The 16392-nt window shown below is 37.6% G+C and overlaps 1 protein-coding gene across 1 annotated transcript in view; it reads right to left on the reverse strand.

Moving 5' to 3' along the window:
* Nucleotides 1–2382: 2382 nt before the first annotated feature.
* The window catches only part of RGR (retinal G protein coupled receptor), a 272329-nt gene continuing 258319 nt past the window's right edge, over nucleotides 2383–16392 (reverse strand). Inside the window, exon 7 of the mRNA XM_044056521.1 lies at nucleotides 2383–2817. Coding sequence (XP_043912456.1) covers nucleotides 2674–2817 — 144 coding nt within the window. The 3' untranslated portion in view covers nucleotides 2383–2673. The remainder of the gene's footprint in view (nucleotides 2818–16392) is intronic.

Raw genomic sequence — 16392 nt, forward strand, 5'->3', positions numbered from 1 at the left:
AGGCCTTTGCTACCATTCCCCACTCAGGAATCATAGAAAAACTTACTAAGCTAGGCATCAACTCCTATATCACTAGGTGGGTTGCAAACTGGCTCACAGATGGAACCCACAGTGTGAAAGTAGCTGACTCAAGTCAGACTGCCGACCAGTCATGGGTGGAGTTCCACAGGGTTCGGTCCTTGGTCCTCTCCTGTTTGGTATCTACTTCTCTGAAGTCCAGGCCAACATGAAGGGACTCTGGCTGACAAAGTTCACAGATGATTGCAAGTTGGGAGCTATTATTGACTTCCCAAGTGATGTTGACATCCTACAGAAAGGCCTCAATGAGACCGACTGGTGTCAGAACCATGGCCTTAGGCTCAATGCCAAAAAATGCGTCGTTATCCCCTTTATGAAAAACCCAGTTCCCTTGAATTACCACATGGATGGTAGTCCAGTGAACAAAGAAGGTGCTATAAGAGATCTGGGAACACAGGTTGACACCAACCTCTCTTTTCACCACCACATTGCCACCGTGGTCAGAAAGTCCTTCTGTGTGGCACATCTCATTACTAAGGGTTTTGCATCCAGGAAGAAAGAGGTCATTGTCTCCCTCTACTCTTCCCTCATTAGGCCAATCATCAAGTACAATGCCCCATTTGGCATGTACCTCACTAGGCACCTGTAACAACTGGAGAGGCCACAAAAGTACCTCACAAAGAGGATCCTAGGCCTTAAACACTTGTCCTATATGGACAGACTTAAAAAACTCCAACTATTCTCTGTCTCATATCGCCTACTTAGAGGTGATCTCTGCTTGACTTACAAAGCCATGTCTGACCCAGCTCTGTTGAAATGCTACATCTAAAGAAATCCTAATTCCTCCATACCACATGCTCCAGAGACCTCAACCTCAATACCACAATCAACAGAACATGCTGGAGGGACAGGTTCATAACCCAGAGATTGCCCATGCTATGAAACAGACTTCCAATACATGTCAAGCAGAGCACTTCACTGGCCCTCTTCAAGAGAATTCTTGATGAGTGGATGGGAAATAGAAAATTCACCCTGGGGATCACTCCAATGGCTCTACTCGACAGAGGCACTAGGAACTAAGGTTGGGTGGCACAATGCCAGGGTAATCCTATGGTCTAGGCTTGTAAAGGCTCCAGGGCCATTAGCCTAGTACACACCTATGAACCTATGGACTATGACATCATATATACAGAAAAGTCATACTGCTGCAAATAATATAAATGAGGAAAACCTCTGTTACCTAATATGTTTTTGTGTAAAAGATTTTATTCTTTTAGTATAAACTGATAACTTTTCATCTTGGTCTTTAATGTCTCTGAGTATATTTGTTCCATTCTCACTTTGTTGATGGAAGTTGTGTGTATCTTTTCAACAGTATGGAGTTAAACAATATGCTTCTTAACTTTTGTAATCTCTATCACATACCCATATAAACACACTGTGGCTCAGGGGCAGTCTTATTATAGCACAATATTCCTCTGACTTTATCTTCACTTTTATAAAGCCACACTTCAATAAAGACGAAACTGTGCACCCAGTTTTGGAAAGCGTATACTATGTTGACATGCATGGTGTGTTGGGAATAAGTCTCTCTCTGGTTTTAGTACTGTACTATCAGCAACGTGACCCTCTGTTTCTTGCTGCTTTTATTCAAGCCACAGTATGCCGGATGCAATATGGATTATTCATGAATGCATGTTATATGGTTTCTGAAATAGACCACTCTCACAGTTTAATACATGTTTTGCACTAAATCCTTTAAAACCATGTTACAGCACTGCAAAGTATTGTATCAGACATAACTGCCTTGATTCCAAAAGACTTGCTATAAGTGTAAGACCTGTCTATAAAGCAAGCTTAGACAGGAGTAAGTCACTTACACTAACAGCAAGTCTTTCAGAATTGCACCTAGTATTCGTTCAGACAATGGTACAGGTACAGGCATTAACATTTCAACTGTTGGCAACCAAGACCCTTAATAATGGGTTCTGTGGGGCTTCTTGTATACAAGGCACTTATTGTGCAAGTTCTTAGAAATGTCTGCTCATTTTCAGGTGTGAAGTGCTGTGATGTCAGAAGGTTTGTACAATAGCAGCCCTCAACTGTATGATCAGTAACTGAATGTTATTTCTGTCATGAAACAATACATTTTCAAGTTACCATGTACACTCTGCAAATATACTATTCTAATTACTGCAGGTCTGATATGTCTCTCCAGCAATGATGGTTGCGAATTTCCATTTTGTATTGCAAAGACAGTGAGCATGATTGTTCTTCGACTATGATCACATTTCTTTGAGAATGATCACATATAATAGCATCTTATTACTTTAATGCCCCGTTGCAAATAACAAAACTCTCAACTAGGAAGAAGAAAAGGCAGAATAATATTTATTTGTAATGATGTTACAGGGAGATCGATGAACAATGGCATAATAGAAAGGCAATGTGTTTGACAAGGCTCACTTAGATGTCATTCTGTATGACAGATACAATTATTCCACCTATGTATTTACTTTTTAGAAATAAAGTAAAATTTTCTTCCAATGTGGAACCCACAGGAGTTACTAGAATTTTATATAATGTAATTTCTACTCCTACATGAATAATTTCAGTTCACTATTTACTACTACATTTGTGTACCACTGAACTCCTTTACTTTGTTTTGCTGTCAGCTTCCACTTGTTCGATTTTCTGACCTGTAAGGAACTGCCAGATTCCACATCTGTAATTCTGGTTTCCAAGAGCATAGATGAAGGCATTGACTGCTGGAGCAGTTTTAGCAAGAATGGCTGGAATCTGTCATGGAAAAATAAATAAATATGCAAGATGTAAGTTTCTTATGTCTCTGACATGTGGAAATCTAGAATGGAAACCATAATCTTTTAGTAGAAAGCTTGTACTGTCTTAAAACGTTTACTACATATATGACCTCCTGATATTGGGATTTTCAGCACACTATCACACTGTGTTTGCGCCACAGAACCTGAAGGCTTTCAGTGACTCTGGGCACAGAAAATTCTAAGATGAACTGAAATGTCTGTAGACTAACAAACATTACATCTGATTCTGCAAAGATGTCTTATGAAGTACTGTATGTAGGAGTTCTGATCTGATACTGCAGAGTTTGGGGTTCCAAGAAGTTCTATGTTTCAACAGTAAACAGAAATAAAATACATACATATGAATTCCAAAGAATGCTACCTAACTGAATTAATTTGTTTTAAAAAGTGATAAACTGCTCCAAAAAGTATTTCAATCCTCAGTAAGCTTATATTTTCATCTGTAAAATATGTTTCACAATGAATTTGCAGTTATGTCTTATTAGACACTGGAAAGTTTTGACATTTGAAGATTTAATTTAAAAAGTCTATAACAAAGCATTTGTGTTTCATAAAGAACCAGTGGTACCTCATGAAAAGACTTCTATTTTAGCCAAATATATCAGCTGTTATTTATTGCTAGTGCTGGTATTACATCTGACTCTACTCAGGAAAGTAAGTACAATACAGGGTGCTTTACTTGCACTTTTAAAAGAAGATCATCATTCCTTTGTGCAGAGGGATAGCACTCTAACTATGACCCAGATGACTGAAGTATGAGTGGGATAGCGCTCTAACTATGACCCAGATGACTGAAGTATGAGTGGAATAGCGCTCTAACTATGACCCAGATGACTGAAGTATGAGTGGGATAGCGCTCTAACTATGACCCAGATGACTGAAGTATGAGTGGGATAGCGCTCTAACTATGACCCAGATGACTGAAGTATGAGTGGAATAGCGCTCTAACTATGACCCAGATGACTGAAGTATGAGTGGGATAGCGCTCTAACTATGACCCAGATGACTGAAGTATGAGTGGGACAGCACTCTAACTATGACCCAGATGACTGACGTATGAGTGGGACAGCACTCTAACTATGACCCAGATGACTGAAGTATGAGTGGAATAGCGCTCTAACTATGACCCAGATGACTGAAGTATGAGTGGGATAGCGCTCTAACTATGACCCAGATGACTGAAGTATGAGTGGAATAGCGCTCTAACTATGACCCAGATGACTGAAGTATGAGTGGGATAGCGCTCTATCTATGACCCAGATGACTGAAGTATAACTGGGATAGCGCTCTAACTATGACCCAGGTGACTGAAGTATGAGTGGGATAGCGCTCTATCTATGACCCAGATGACTGAAGTATAACTGGGATAGCGCTCTAACTATGACCCAGATGACTGAAGTATGAGTGGGATAGCGCTCTAACTATGACCCAGATGACCGAAGTATGAGTGGAATAGCGCTCTAACTATGACCCAGATGACTGAAGTATGAGTGGGATAGCGCTCTATCTATGACCCAGATGACTGAAGTATAACTGGGATAGTGCTCTAACTATGACCCAGATGACTGAAGTATGAGTGGGATAGCGCTCTAACTATGACCCAGATGACCGAAGTATGAGTGGAATAGCGCTCTAACTATGACCCAGATGACTGAAGTATGAGTGGGATAGCGCTCTAACTATGACCCAGATGACTGAAGTATGAGTGGGATAGCGCTCTAACTATGACCCAGATGACTGAAGTATGAGTGGGATAGTGCTCTAACTATGACCCAGATGACTGAAGTATGAGTGGGATAGCGCTCTAACTATGACCCAGATGACTGAAGTATAAGTGGGATAGCGCTCTAACTATGACCCAGATGACTGAAGTACGAGTGGGATAGCACTCTAACTATGACCCAGATTACCGAAGTATGAGTGGGATAGCACTCTAACTATGACCCAGATGACCGAAGTATGAGTGGAATAGCGCTCTAACTATGACCCAGATTACCGAAGTATGAGTGAGATAGCACTCTAACTATGACCCAGATGACCGAAGTATGAGTGGGATAGCGCTCTAACTATGACCCAGATGACCGGATTATGAGTAGCTGCTCAAGTGCTGAAACGGCCAGGCAGGGGAAGTTGAAAACTTGTGTGGTTCATGCTGACTTCCCTGTCCTGGGAGGACAGAGCAGTGGATCATAAGGTTGATTGCTCCAGGGCAAGAGGAAGCTTTCAGAACAGCACTAACAAACTGTGGATATGATGTCGTGGTGCTCATAGTCACAGACCATAATCTTCAAGATGCATGTGAGTGGGAGCACAAACACATCAGGGAAAAGGCATGGGAGACTCCTGCAGTGGCAGGATTGCTTACAGCAGTCAACACTGGAGAGGATAGGATAATTGGGAAGCATCTACATTGCCTACACCTAGTATGATGCCCCCTACTCATTAAGTGAAGAGTCCAGACAGGTAGGTTCATTGTCAGGGACGGGAATAACACAGTGCCCTTGGTGCTCCAGATTTGGGGAAAACTAGATCAATGTGCTGGGACAAGGGTATCCTTCATCTGCTGGAAGCAGGCAGTTGTGGGGACACAGGCTAAGGCATATAATACCCTCATGGCTCATTGTATGATTGCTCTTCTGTATGGCACCTTCCTCAGTACTGGGAATACCTTGTACAGGGCTACAAATGGGCTAATGTCCAATTTGGTTTGATGTTGATAGGCACAGGGACAAAAAGCATAGGAAAAATTTAAAAAGATCAGTTCAGTACATTTACAAAGTACAATCATTGCCTTTACTTGAGTTGTAATTAGGTGGGTGCACCCCTTTATTTGAGGTCTTTTTCAGCTACAACATGAGACAAGTTAAAACTTAATTCAAACATAAAATGTTATTTAATAACGTAAAAACATCTAACATCACATTGCTGATGAAAATCACAAGCACCATGGCAGTCATTTTGTTACTGTAGCAATATGATGGAACCTGGCTAGATATGTAGCATACAGATAAAGTAATCTTGCACTTTGCTGGTGTTAACTTAATAGTGAAAATCATCCCCAAAACAGCTATTTTGTAGGCAGACATATACTTTCATCAGTTAAGACTGTAACAGATGTATAAGGAGCAATATGATTCCTTTTATTTTGGCTGACTACTTCAATAGTTTGTCAAGATTCATAAATAATATTAGCAAATTGATGCACTGCTAGCATGTCTTAAGTATGACCTACTTTGAAGAGTATATTGATATTCATATATATGAACATGCATGATTGCAGCATTTCCCTGCCACACACACAAAGCAAGCTAAATTGAGTGTGGATCCCACTCTAAAGATACTTATATCTGTAACCAGTTTTGAAAGAGGAAAAGGATTCACCCAGGCTCAATGTCATTTTTGTTCTGCTGCTTTGATTAAAATGAAAACCTAAATTTGCTGTTATTTATTTGTGGGTCACAAAAAGCGGTATGTATGCCACATAAACCTTGCCACTGTGCGCTCATGTTGAGTTATAGTGGACTGTATGCCCCTCTCTCCAACCACATAAAACAAGAAAACATAACAGCAATTGCTGTTATATTTTCCTGTCTTATGTGGTTGTTGTGGGGTTGTATACTGATTCATAGGTTCATAGGTTGGTACTAGGCTATCAGCCCTAGGGCCTATACAAGCCTAGCCATAACAATTCCCTGGCTATTTCTTCCCACATTATTTACTTTCCTGGACCCCTGTCTAGCAGGGCGACTGAAGTGATCCCTGGGGTGAATTTCCTTTCTCCCATCCAATCGTCAAGGTTCCTCTTGAAGAGGTCCAAAGAGGCACTCTGCTTGACATGTATGGGCAATCTATTCCAGAGTCTGGGGAGTCTCTGGGTCAGGAACCTATCCCTCCAGCATGTTTTGTTTATTGTGATGACAAGGTTTAGATCCCTGGAGCGTGTAGCTCTGAGGGATTGGGATTTCTTTAAGTGAAGTATGTCCAACAGCTCTGGGTTTGACATGGCCTTGTATGTTAAGCAGAGATCGCCTCTGAGTAGACGATATGCGACAGAGTATAGCTGGAGTTTTTTAAGGCGGTCAGCGTAGGGCATCTGCTTTAGGCCTGTGATTCTTTTAGTGAGGTATTTCTGAGGCCTTTCCAGTTGTTGCAGATGTCCTGAGAGGTACATACCAAATGGGGCGTTGTATTCTATAATGGGTCTAATGAGGGATGAGTACAGTGGGACAATGACCTCCTTTTTTCTGGATGAAAAGCCCTTCGTGATGAGGTGTGCCACATAGAAGGATTTCTTGACTGTTGTGGCGATGTGGTTATCGAAGGTGAGACCACTGTCCACCTGTGTCCCTAAGTCTCTTATCACACTTTCTGTGTTTAGTGTACTGCCACCTATATGGTAATTCATGGATACATGTTTTTTCCCAAAGGGGATAACAATACATTTCTTGGCATTGAGCCTGAGCCCATAGCTCTGGCACCAAGCATCTGTTTCTGTAAGGCCCTTTTGTAGAGTATCCACATAATTTGGGGATTCAATAATGGCTCCCAGTTTGCAGTCATCTGCAAACTTTGTTAGCCAGAGTCCCTTAGTGTTGACCTGTACTTCAGAGAAGTAGATGCCAAACAAGAGCGGCCCCAGGACTGAACCCTGAGGTACTCCACTTCTCACTTGTCTGGAGATGGATTTGGAGTCAGCTACTTTTACAGTGTGGGTTCTATCAGTAAGCCATTTAGCAACCCATTGGGTGACATAGGGATTAATGCCCAACTTAGTAAGTTTATCTATGATTCCAGAGTGGGGGAAGGTGTCAAAAGCCTTGGCAAGGTCTAGATAGGCTGTGTGGACCACCTTACCCTTATCCATGGCTCTGGAGACTGATTCAAAGAAGTCAATCAGGTTCAGGAGACAAGATCGGCCCTTCACAAACCCAAACTGGTTGTGAATGGCCAATGAATCCTTTTCTCAGGTACCGAGAATATTCCGAGAATCTAATATGGGCCCGACTAAGACATCAATGGAGAGTTTTGTTATTCAGTCAGGTGAATGCTCGGCAATGAGAGATGCCCTGGACATGAGCAATGGGAATGTATTGCCTAAACTGTTGATAGGTTGGATGAGGAACAGGGTAAATAATCCAAGAATCCTTTTTTGTTAGTTGGCCAATGTTCAGTTACTGCAATGTCACTAGAAATCCAGGTACTATTTGAAAATCTTGAACATTTACTTTATAAAGAAACTTCTGCACATTTTAATGTGCACAGTTTACAGTGGTATTTGGAAATGGAAATTACCCCCAAGGGACTTAGAGCTAGAAAAAGTCCTTCTACCCCTTTTAATGTAATGGATAAAAATGACAAGAGATTCCAGGTATGTTGGGTGGCTGTGGCATATAGACGCAGTCTTGAACGGGTTAACATATTGACTGAAAAGGATTTGCTTAAAAAGCAAAAGATCAAAGAGGACATTAAATCCGCTTGCTCTGATATATTAGTCAGAATGAGCAATTCTTGTTTGGAACACATTCTCTGTGATATGAATAAGAAACTGTCAGCTTTTGAAAAGGATATCATTGAAAGGAAGAAAAACAACCTTAGATGTGATTTATGTGATTACGAATGGGATCAGGCTTTTACGTGGGGGATGAACCAGCGTAAACAATGTAATCACATTAGATTTCAACAACCGGGATGAAATTGTGATCAGCGTGGTATTTCCTTTACTTCAGAAGAGACTGTAACCATGTCTACAGAATGGGGTAGTGAGGACGCTTTTCATTATCCACCTTTACCTCCGGAATGTAATCCCGAAAATGTTCAAAAAACTTTTTAGGTGGGACCGACATTCTGGACAAACCCGTAAACATTCAAGGAACTATAATGAATTAAAAAATGAAAAATATATAAAACCAGCAGTACGATAGCAATCCCACGGACTCAGCGTGTTAACCAAAAGAAAGTTTATTATTCCAACAGATGAGTAGTAAGCGCTTTCGGCCGTAATAACAGCCGTATTCAGACAACTGATACATCTAGTTTAAAACTTTATATAGCCATATCAATATTCCTAACAATTGTCCAATTAATTAAAAATAATCAATTATTAAAACAAATGAATAATTAAAAACAATCCTGAATAGAACATAAAATTACTACTGTTGAATACATAATGCTTACTATTAATGAACTGAATACAAATACTAATTGTGCAAATAAACTATGTATTATATAAAATATGTGCTATCTATTGTAAGCCTTTAGTTTTAAAATGCTTTTAATGGATACTGAATCATTAAGGCCTGGAAACTGTGTGGCATTTAAAAAAAACTTGCCACCAGTATTCTTTAGATTCTAATATTGTTTTCCAGGGACCTTTCCTAGGAGATGTAATTAGTTGTTCCAATATTATGAATTGAAATGAGTGTGTGGGATTATGCACTATGTGTCTGTATAGCGCATTATTGTGTGAGCACTTTCTTATTTCATACAGATGTTCATAGATGCGCTGTCGTAACTTGCGTTCTGTTTTGCCTATATAATAGGCCTCACAGCAAGAACACAAAGCTGCATAAACCACTCCAACTGTATTACAATTATATTTCCCTCTAATTTTTATCAATATCCCTCTTAAAATTATTTGGTCTACTTCCAATATATAAGTACAATATGCACACATATTACATTTTCTCATAATGCCCTTTGTATATTGTGATGCATGAGAGCATGTGTTGCACCAATCTTTCAAGTTGTGATCTATTTTATAAATAACTGATGGTTGAACACCTAAAATATCTACCAATTGTGTGTCTCTATTTATAAGTGTCCAATTTTTATTTAAAAGTTTATTTATCTCCCTAGAGTCTTGTGTATATGTGGTTATGAATGCTACATTACTTCGAATGGAATTATGATTCTGGATGTAATTATTAGTGTTGCTAATCTTATTCTCAAAGTTGTCGGATGCTTTAGATGTTGCTGCATATGAGCCATCTCCTTGTTCTAAAAAATGTGTATTATCTATGTTAGCTATTTCTAATAATGGTTTATAAAAACCTGTACTTCTTTTTTGCTTGACCTCTTGAAATACACCATTAACAAACTGTTGGGGATAATCCCTATTTATAAACATATTCATAATGTGATGGCATTCATCCATAAAATCCACGAACTCTGAGACCATTCGTGCTGCACGGACTAATTGACCCTTTAAAACAGCTTTTTTAATATGTTGTGGATGGTTACTAGTGTAGTGCAGAAACTTGTTCGAATAAGTTTTCTTTCTGAAAATGTTGGCTTTTAATGTATTTTGCATAAGATTTTTTGATATTAGTACATCTAAATAAGAAATACTATCTGTAGAAACTTCATAAGTAAATTTTAAAAATTCGGTAGAATGATTAATATATTGAACGAAATCATCAATAATTTTCATGGGTCCATGCCAAATAAAAAAGAGATCATCCAGGAATCTACAATACATGTCTATATGTTGCATGAATTCAGACTGGAATAGATATTTGAACTCTCATGTGGCCATAATGACACTGGCATATAATGTGCCCACTGGGGAGCCCGTTGTCACTCCTTTAATTTGCTTATAATAATGATCATCATGATATAAGTAATTGTTTGTTAACACTATTTCTAATAAGTGTGTTAAAGTATTTATTTCATCCTGTGGTATGGGCTCTATTTCTGTAAAAAATTCCATGAACCATGCAACACCTAATTCATGAGGTATGCATGTAAATAATTTTTTTACATCTACCATAATAAATATAATGTTGTGAACATTTTGGGAATGCACTGCATTTAATTTTGTTAAAAAATCCCAAGAATCTCGACAAATATGACGGAGATTCTTGATTCTATGCTTTAATTGAACATCTATATATTTGGCTATGAAATATGTTTTGGAGACACCCGCATCCACTATTGGTCATAGAGGTGGATTTTGTAAATCTTTATGTAACTTGGTTGCCCCAAAAATTATAGGTATCCTTGGATTTTGAACACGCATGTAAATAAAAGCTTCCTGAGTTATTTGCTCTTGCCATGACATATCTTCTAAATGAAAATTAATTCTGGCATTAGAAATATTAATTTCATTAAGAGAGGCCTCAGTATAAGCATCATCATACAAAATGTGCAACAAAAGCTGGTTATAGTCCATAACATTCATTACAACCAGACCCCCGCCTTTGTCTGGTTGCATGAACCGTAAGTTTCTTTTTGATTTTAATTCCATTAACATATCATGCTCCTCTTTTGCGAAATTTGTATTGTTATGTGACCCTTTATTGTTCTGCAGGTAATGCCTGAAATCCACTTCACAAATCTCTTCAAACAACTTGATTTTTGGGTGCAAGGGAGGGTTGGAGGAACTGGGAATATACATAGAATTATTTTCTGTATTCGCGGCTCCATGATGCAAAACCGCTAAATTCAATTTTCTAGAGAACAGTTTCAGTTCAGTTACAAGATCAGTTACTCTTGCTTTTCTTTCAGGAATAAAGGTGAGACCTTTATTGAAAATATTAGCATGTTCTACATTAATAACAGCTTGGCTATAGTTATAAATGTTGTAGTCATCTACTGTGCTGGAAATCAATTGAAAACTGTCACTTTGAATGCCCTCACCTTGCCATTCTAGCGGTAACTGCTGCTGCGTGAACCTGTCCTCTGTCTCCTCCAAGGGCATGACAAATTGGCCCTCGTTGTATAACCCTCCTTGCTCCGGAGTCGTTCTGATCTGCGAAGATTCTCTTCCTCTAAAGGGACTTGTTGTTGAGAGTTACTATTATTCCCTTCGTTTTGTTTCTGCACGCCATTGTTGTCCACAGCATGAGCAGCTGCTTCCGTATGATCCCTATTCCATTGACCACGTGGCAGTTTTGGATAGGCTAATCCTTTGGAATAGTCCACTTTGTCTCTATGCAGCTTACGGGTTTTTCTTTCCATGACTATATTGCTATATTTGTCAACTTGTGTGAAAACTTCCAGATATTGATTTTTGCAGGCAGCAAATGCTGCATGTTGCTTGATTTTATCATCTAGTGCTTCAATTTCTGCATTGAGCTCATCCATCTTGTAAATGTTATGCTTGATGAGAACTTCTAAGAGTTCACTACCCTGTCGGTCAAAAAGTTGTAATAATTCCTTATGCAGGGCACTATTTTCTATTAAGCCAGTTGGATATTTCCAATATCTTAAGCCTTTAGGTATTTGCGGCCTTTTAATGCATTCATTAAAATAAGCATTCTCGTGTAGTAACCTACGATAATGCCAAACTAGATCATGAAATTCATCCACCATTGTTGAAAAATTTGAACCTTGGGAGTTTCTATCTGAAATGTTATGTTGCACTTGATTAAGCCATTGGTGAAGTTGTATATCCTTACGATCATGCTCGGCATTACCGGCATTACGTGTGCCCTTTTGATGTACCAACTGCTGTTGCCCTGGAGGTAAACTGTCCTCACTGTCGGCACTATCAATCCTGTCATGTCTAAAGCCAGATAATGCTGGACATTGTGGCCCATTATTGCCCAAAAGTTGTTGAATGAGCTGGGTAAGATTTAAGACCGACTGTTGTAAGGTATCAAATTCGACTCTGGTAACCGCCATTACCACGTCTTGCGAACTGCCGGTAGCCATACAACTAACCAAACCACACAAACTGATACTAATGAAAAATATATAACCAGCAGTACGATAGCAATCCCATGGACTCAGTGTGTTAACCAAAAGAAAGTTTATTATTCCAACAGATGAGTAGTAAGTGCTTTCGGCCGTAATAACAGCCTTCTTCAGACAACTGATACATCTAGTTTAAAACTTTATATAGCCATATCAATATTCCTAACAATTGTCCAATTAATTAAAAATAATCAATTATTAAAACAATTGAATAATTAAAAGCAATCCTGAATAGAACACAAAATTACTACTGAATACATAATGCTTACTATTAATGAACTGAATACAAATACTAATTGTGCAAATAAACTATGTATTATATAAAATATGTGCTATCTATTGTAAGCCTTTAGTTTTATATTATTATATTATTATATGCAGCAACATCTACAGCATCTGACAACTTCTAGAATAAGATTAGCCTAATAATTACATCCAGAATCATAATTCCATTCGAAGTAATGTAGCATTCATAACCACATATACACAAGACTCTAGGGAGATAAATAAACTTTTAAATAAAAATTGGACACTTATAAATAGAGACACACAATTGGTAGATAGTTTAGGTGTTCAACCATCAGTTATTTATAAAAGAGATCACAACTTGAAAGATTGGTGCAACACATGCTCTCATGCATCACAATATACAAAGGGCATTATGAGAAAATGTAATATGTGTGCATACTGTACTTATATATTGGAAGCAGACCAAATAATTTTAAGAGGGATATTGATAAAAATTAGAGGGAAATATAATTGCAATACAGTTGGAGTGGTTTATGCAGCTTTGTGTTCTTGCTGTGAGGCCTATTATATAGGCAAAACAGAACGCAAGTTACGACAGCGCATCTATGAACATCTGTATGAAATAAGAAAGTGCTCACACAATAATGCGCTATATAGACACATAATGCATAATCCCACACACTCATTTCGATTCATAATATTGGAACAAATAATTACATCTCCTAGGAAAGGTCCCTGGAAAACAATATTAGAATCTAAAGAACACTGGTGGCAAGTTTTTTTAAATGCCACGCAGTTTCCAGGCCTTAATGATTCAGTATCCATTAAAAGCATTTTAAAACTAAAGGCTTACAATAGGTAGCACATATTTTATATAATACATAGTTTATTTGCACAATTAGTATTTGTATTCAGTTCATTAATAGTAAGCATTATGTATTCAACAGTAGTAATTTTATGTTCTATACAGGATTGTTTTTAATTATTCAATTGTTTTAATAATTGATTATTTTTAATTAATTGGACAATTGTTAGGAATATTGATATGGCTATATAAAGTTTTAAACTAGATGTATCAGTTGTCTGAAGAAGGCTGTTATTACGGCCGAAAGCGCTTACTACTCATCTGTTGGAATAATAAACTTTCTTTTGGTTAACACGCTGAGTCCGTGGGATTGCTATCGTACTGCTGGTTATATATTTTTCATTAGTATCAGTTCGTGTGGTTTGGTTAACTATAACGAATTAAATACAGAGACAAATAGGGAAGGACAATAATTCTTTCGGTACTCAAAATGAGGTAAATGGAATTAATTTACCTACTCAAGTTGTGGACATTGATGCCAATATATGTAATGATAGACAATGACTTTACAGAGGAAGAAATATTAGTAATGAACTGTGGTTTAAAATTCATGCCTATGGTTTTATCCAGGTTGCACGATATAAAACGTGACATTTTTAGATTAAAAAATTGCATTTAAAAGATTTTTTTAAAGAGGATACTAATAATAAAATGTTGTTGGAACAAATGTTAGACTCTGATAGTGATGATGACAGTAGTAATGACAGTTTCTTTTCGTGCAGTTCGAACTGTGATGCTAATGCCTATTTTCAGTTTGATACTGGTGATATAGTGTATAAAAGTTGTTTTATACCTCCAATTAATAATGAAGCAATTCAATATTTCTCTGCATTAATAAATTATAGTGTTGAACAGGAATATTATAATTTTTATAAAAAATAGAACTAAATACACTATAATTTAAATAAAAGTGAATGGCAGAGGTTACAATGTTTGGGTAAACTGAGGGAAAACCAGTGGACAAGGGCAATAAATTAGTGATTTTGCACTACACCCAGTACTTGAAAATGTGTTACCAGCATTTGAATAATTGAGATGTTTATAAGACTGTGAGTTTGGGTGACCATAAGAGACCAATAGAAAGTTATAAGGAATTGTTGTATAAAGGCTGTAGACTGAATTATTTTTCATATGATGACGATGAACAAAAATTCAGTAGTGATAATTATACTATGGCTCATTTTTTTTGTCTGCCCAAAATTCATAAGAGTTTGAGGGATCCACCAGGCTGCTCGATTGTTTCGGCCTGTAATTATTTTACACATAATTTAGCATATTTTTTACATAAATATTTGTTGTCTAGGGTGGTTAAATTAACTTCATATATTCAGGATGTATTTGGTTTTATAGAGAAAGTGAAAAATATATGTTGGACTAAAGATATGTATTTTATTACTTTAGATGTAGTGTATATACTAGTATTAGTCATACATTTGGGATTGAAGTTTTGTATTACTTTTTAGGGGATAACCCAAGAGCACATTATGTTACTGAGTTAATTAATTTTTGTCTTAATAATAATTTTTTTAATTTAATGGACAGTTGTATAAACAGTTACAAGGTACAGCTATGGGGGCATCTTTTGCCCCCATGTATGCCAATATGTTTCGTTTTTTTTTTCTTTTTGAGGATTATGTATAGAGGAATTTTTTTTAGAAAATATGTATTAAAATATTACAGACTCATTGATGATCTGATATTTATATGTGAAGGGGGCTGAGATATGGTACCACAATTTATATGTGATATGAATGAGAATAGGTTCAATTTAAAATCTGATGGACTACAGTTGGGAGACGAAGTTTTTTAGATATTGAGATTGAAGGCATTTTGAATTTTAACATCAAGACTAAAGTGCAGAGCCGTGGAGGTGCAGCAGTAGCATTGTCGCCTCACAGCAAGAGGTTCTCCCATTCGATTCTTGGCAGGAGTGCCTTCTGTGTTGAGTCTGCATGTCCTCACCACGGTCAAGTGGCGTTTGAAAGACATGCGTGAATGGGCATGCCTTCGTTGAAGGTTGGACATCGAGCTGGCACCTCAGCACCCTAAAAAATCTACTACCGATCATTAGCGGACCGGAGTTCCGCTGTGGTGACCCCTAACCGGGAAAAGCCGAAAGAAGAACAACAACATCAAGACTAAAGTGCATAAGAGGTTTGAAAGTGGAAATCAATTTCTACATGGTCATAGTTGTCATCCCCCCATACTTTGCAGGCTCTACCATATGTTGATTTTTTGAGACTGAGGAGATTATGTAGTGATGGAGAGTTTAATGAAAAACTAGGAAAGGCCACTAGAATGTTTAGTGGAAGAGGTTATGATGATAGGATTTTGTGTGATAGTGTGAGTAGGTTGAATAAGATTGACAGGAAGGATGTTTTAAATTAAAAAAATGGATATTTCCCTATAATGGCTAAGGCAGAAAAGGAACCAATATCTTTATCACCAGATATACTTTATTTAGTGTGGAGTTAATTAAATTAATGAATTATTATTGGGGATTTTTGGTACATCATAAAGATTGTACGAACACCTTCGAAAATAAGCCATGTATTTTGTACAACCGCAGCAGAAGTACTGGGGATATTTTGGTTCATGAGGTATTTTCTGCACCCACAGAGAGTATAAGTATGAAGACGGCTTTTAAAGGAATGGTCCCTTGTGGAAATTTTTCCTGTTGTAGTTTTTGGTTGGCAGTTTTTCAAAAATTAATGGTAAAAG

Source organism: Protopterus annectens, chromosome 14.part0, assembly GCF_019279795.1.
Source record: "Protopterus annectens isolate FY-2018-M chromosome 14.part0, PAN1.0, whole genome shotgun sequence".
Taxonomy (NCBI): domain Eukaryota; kingdom Metazoa; phylum Chordata; order Ceratodontiformes; family Protopteridae; genus Protopterus; species Protopterus annectens.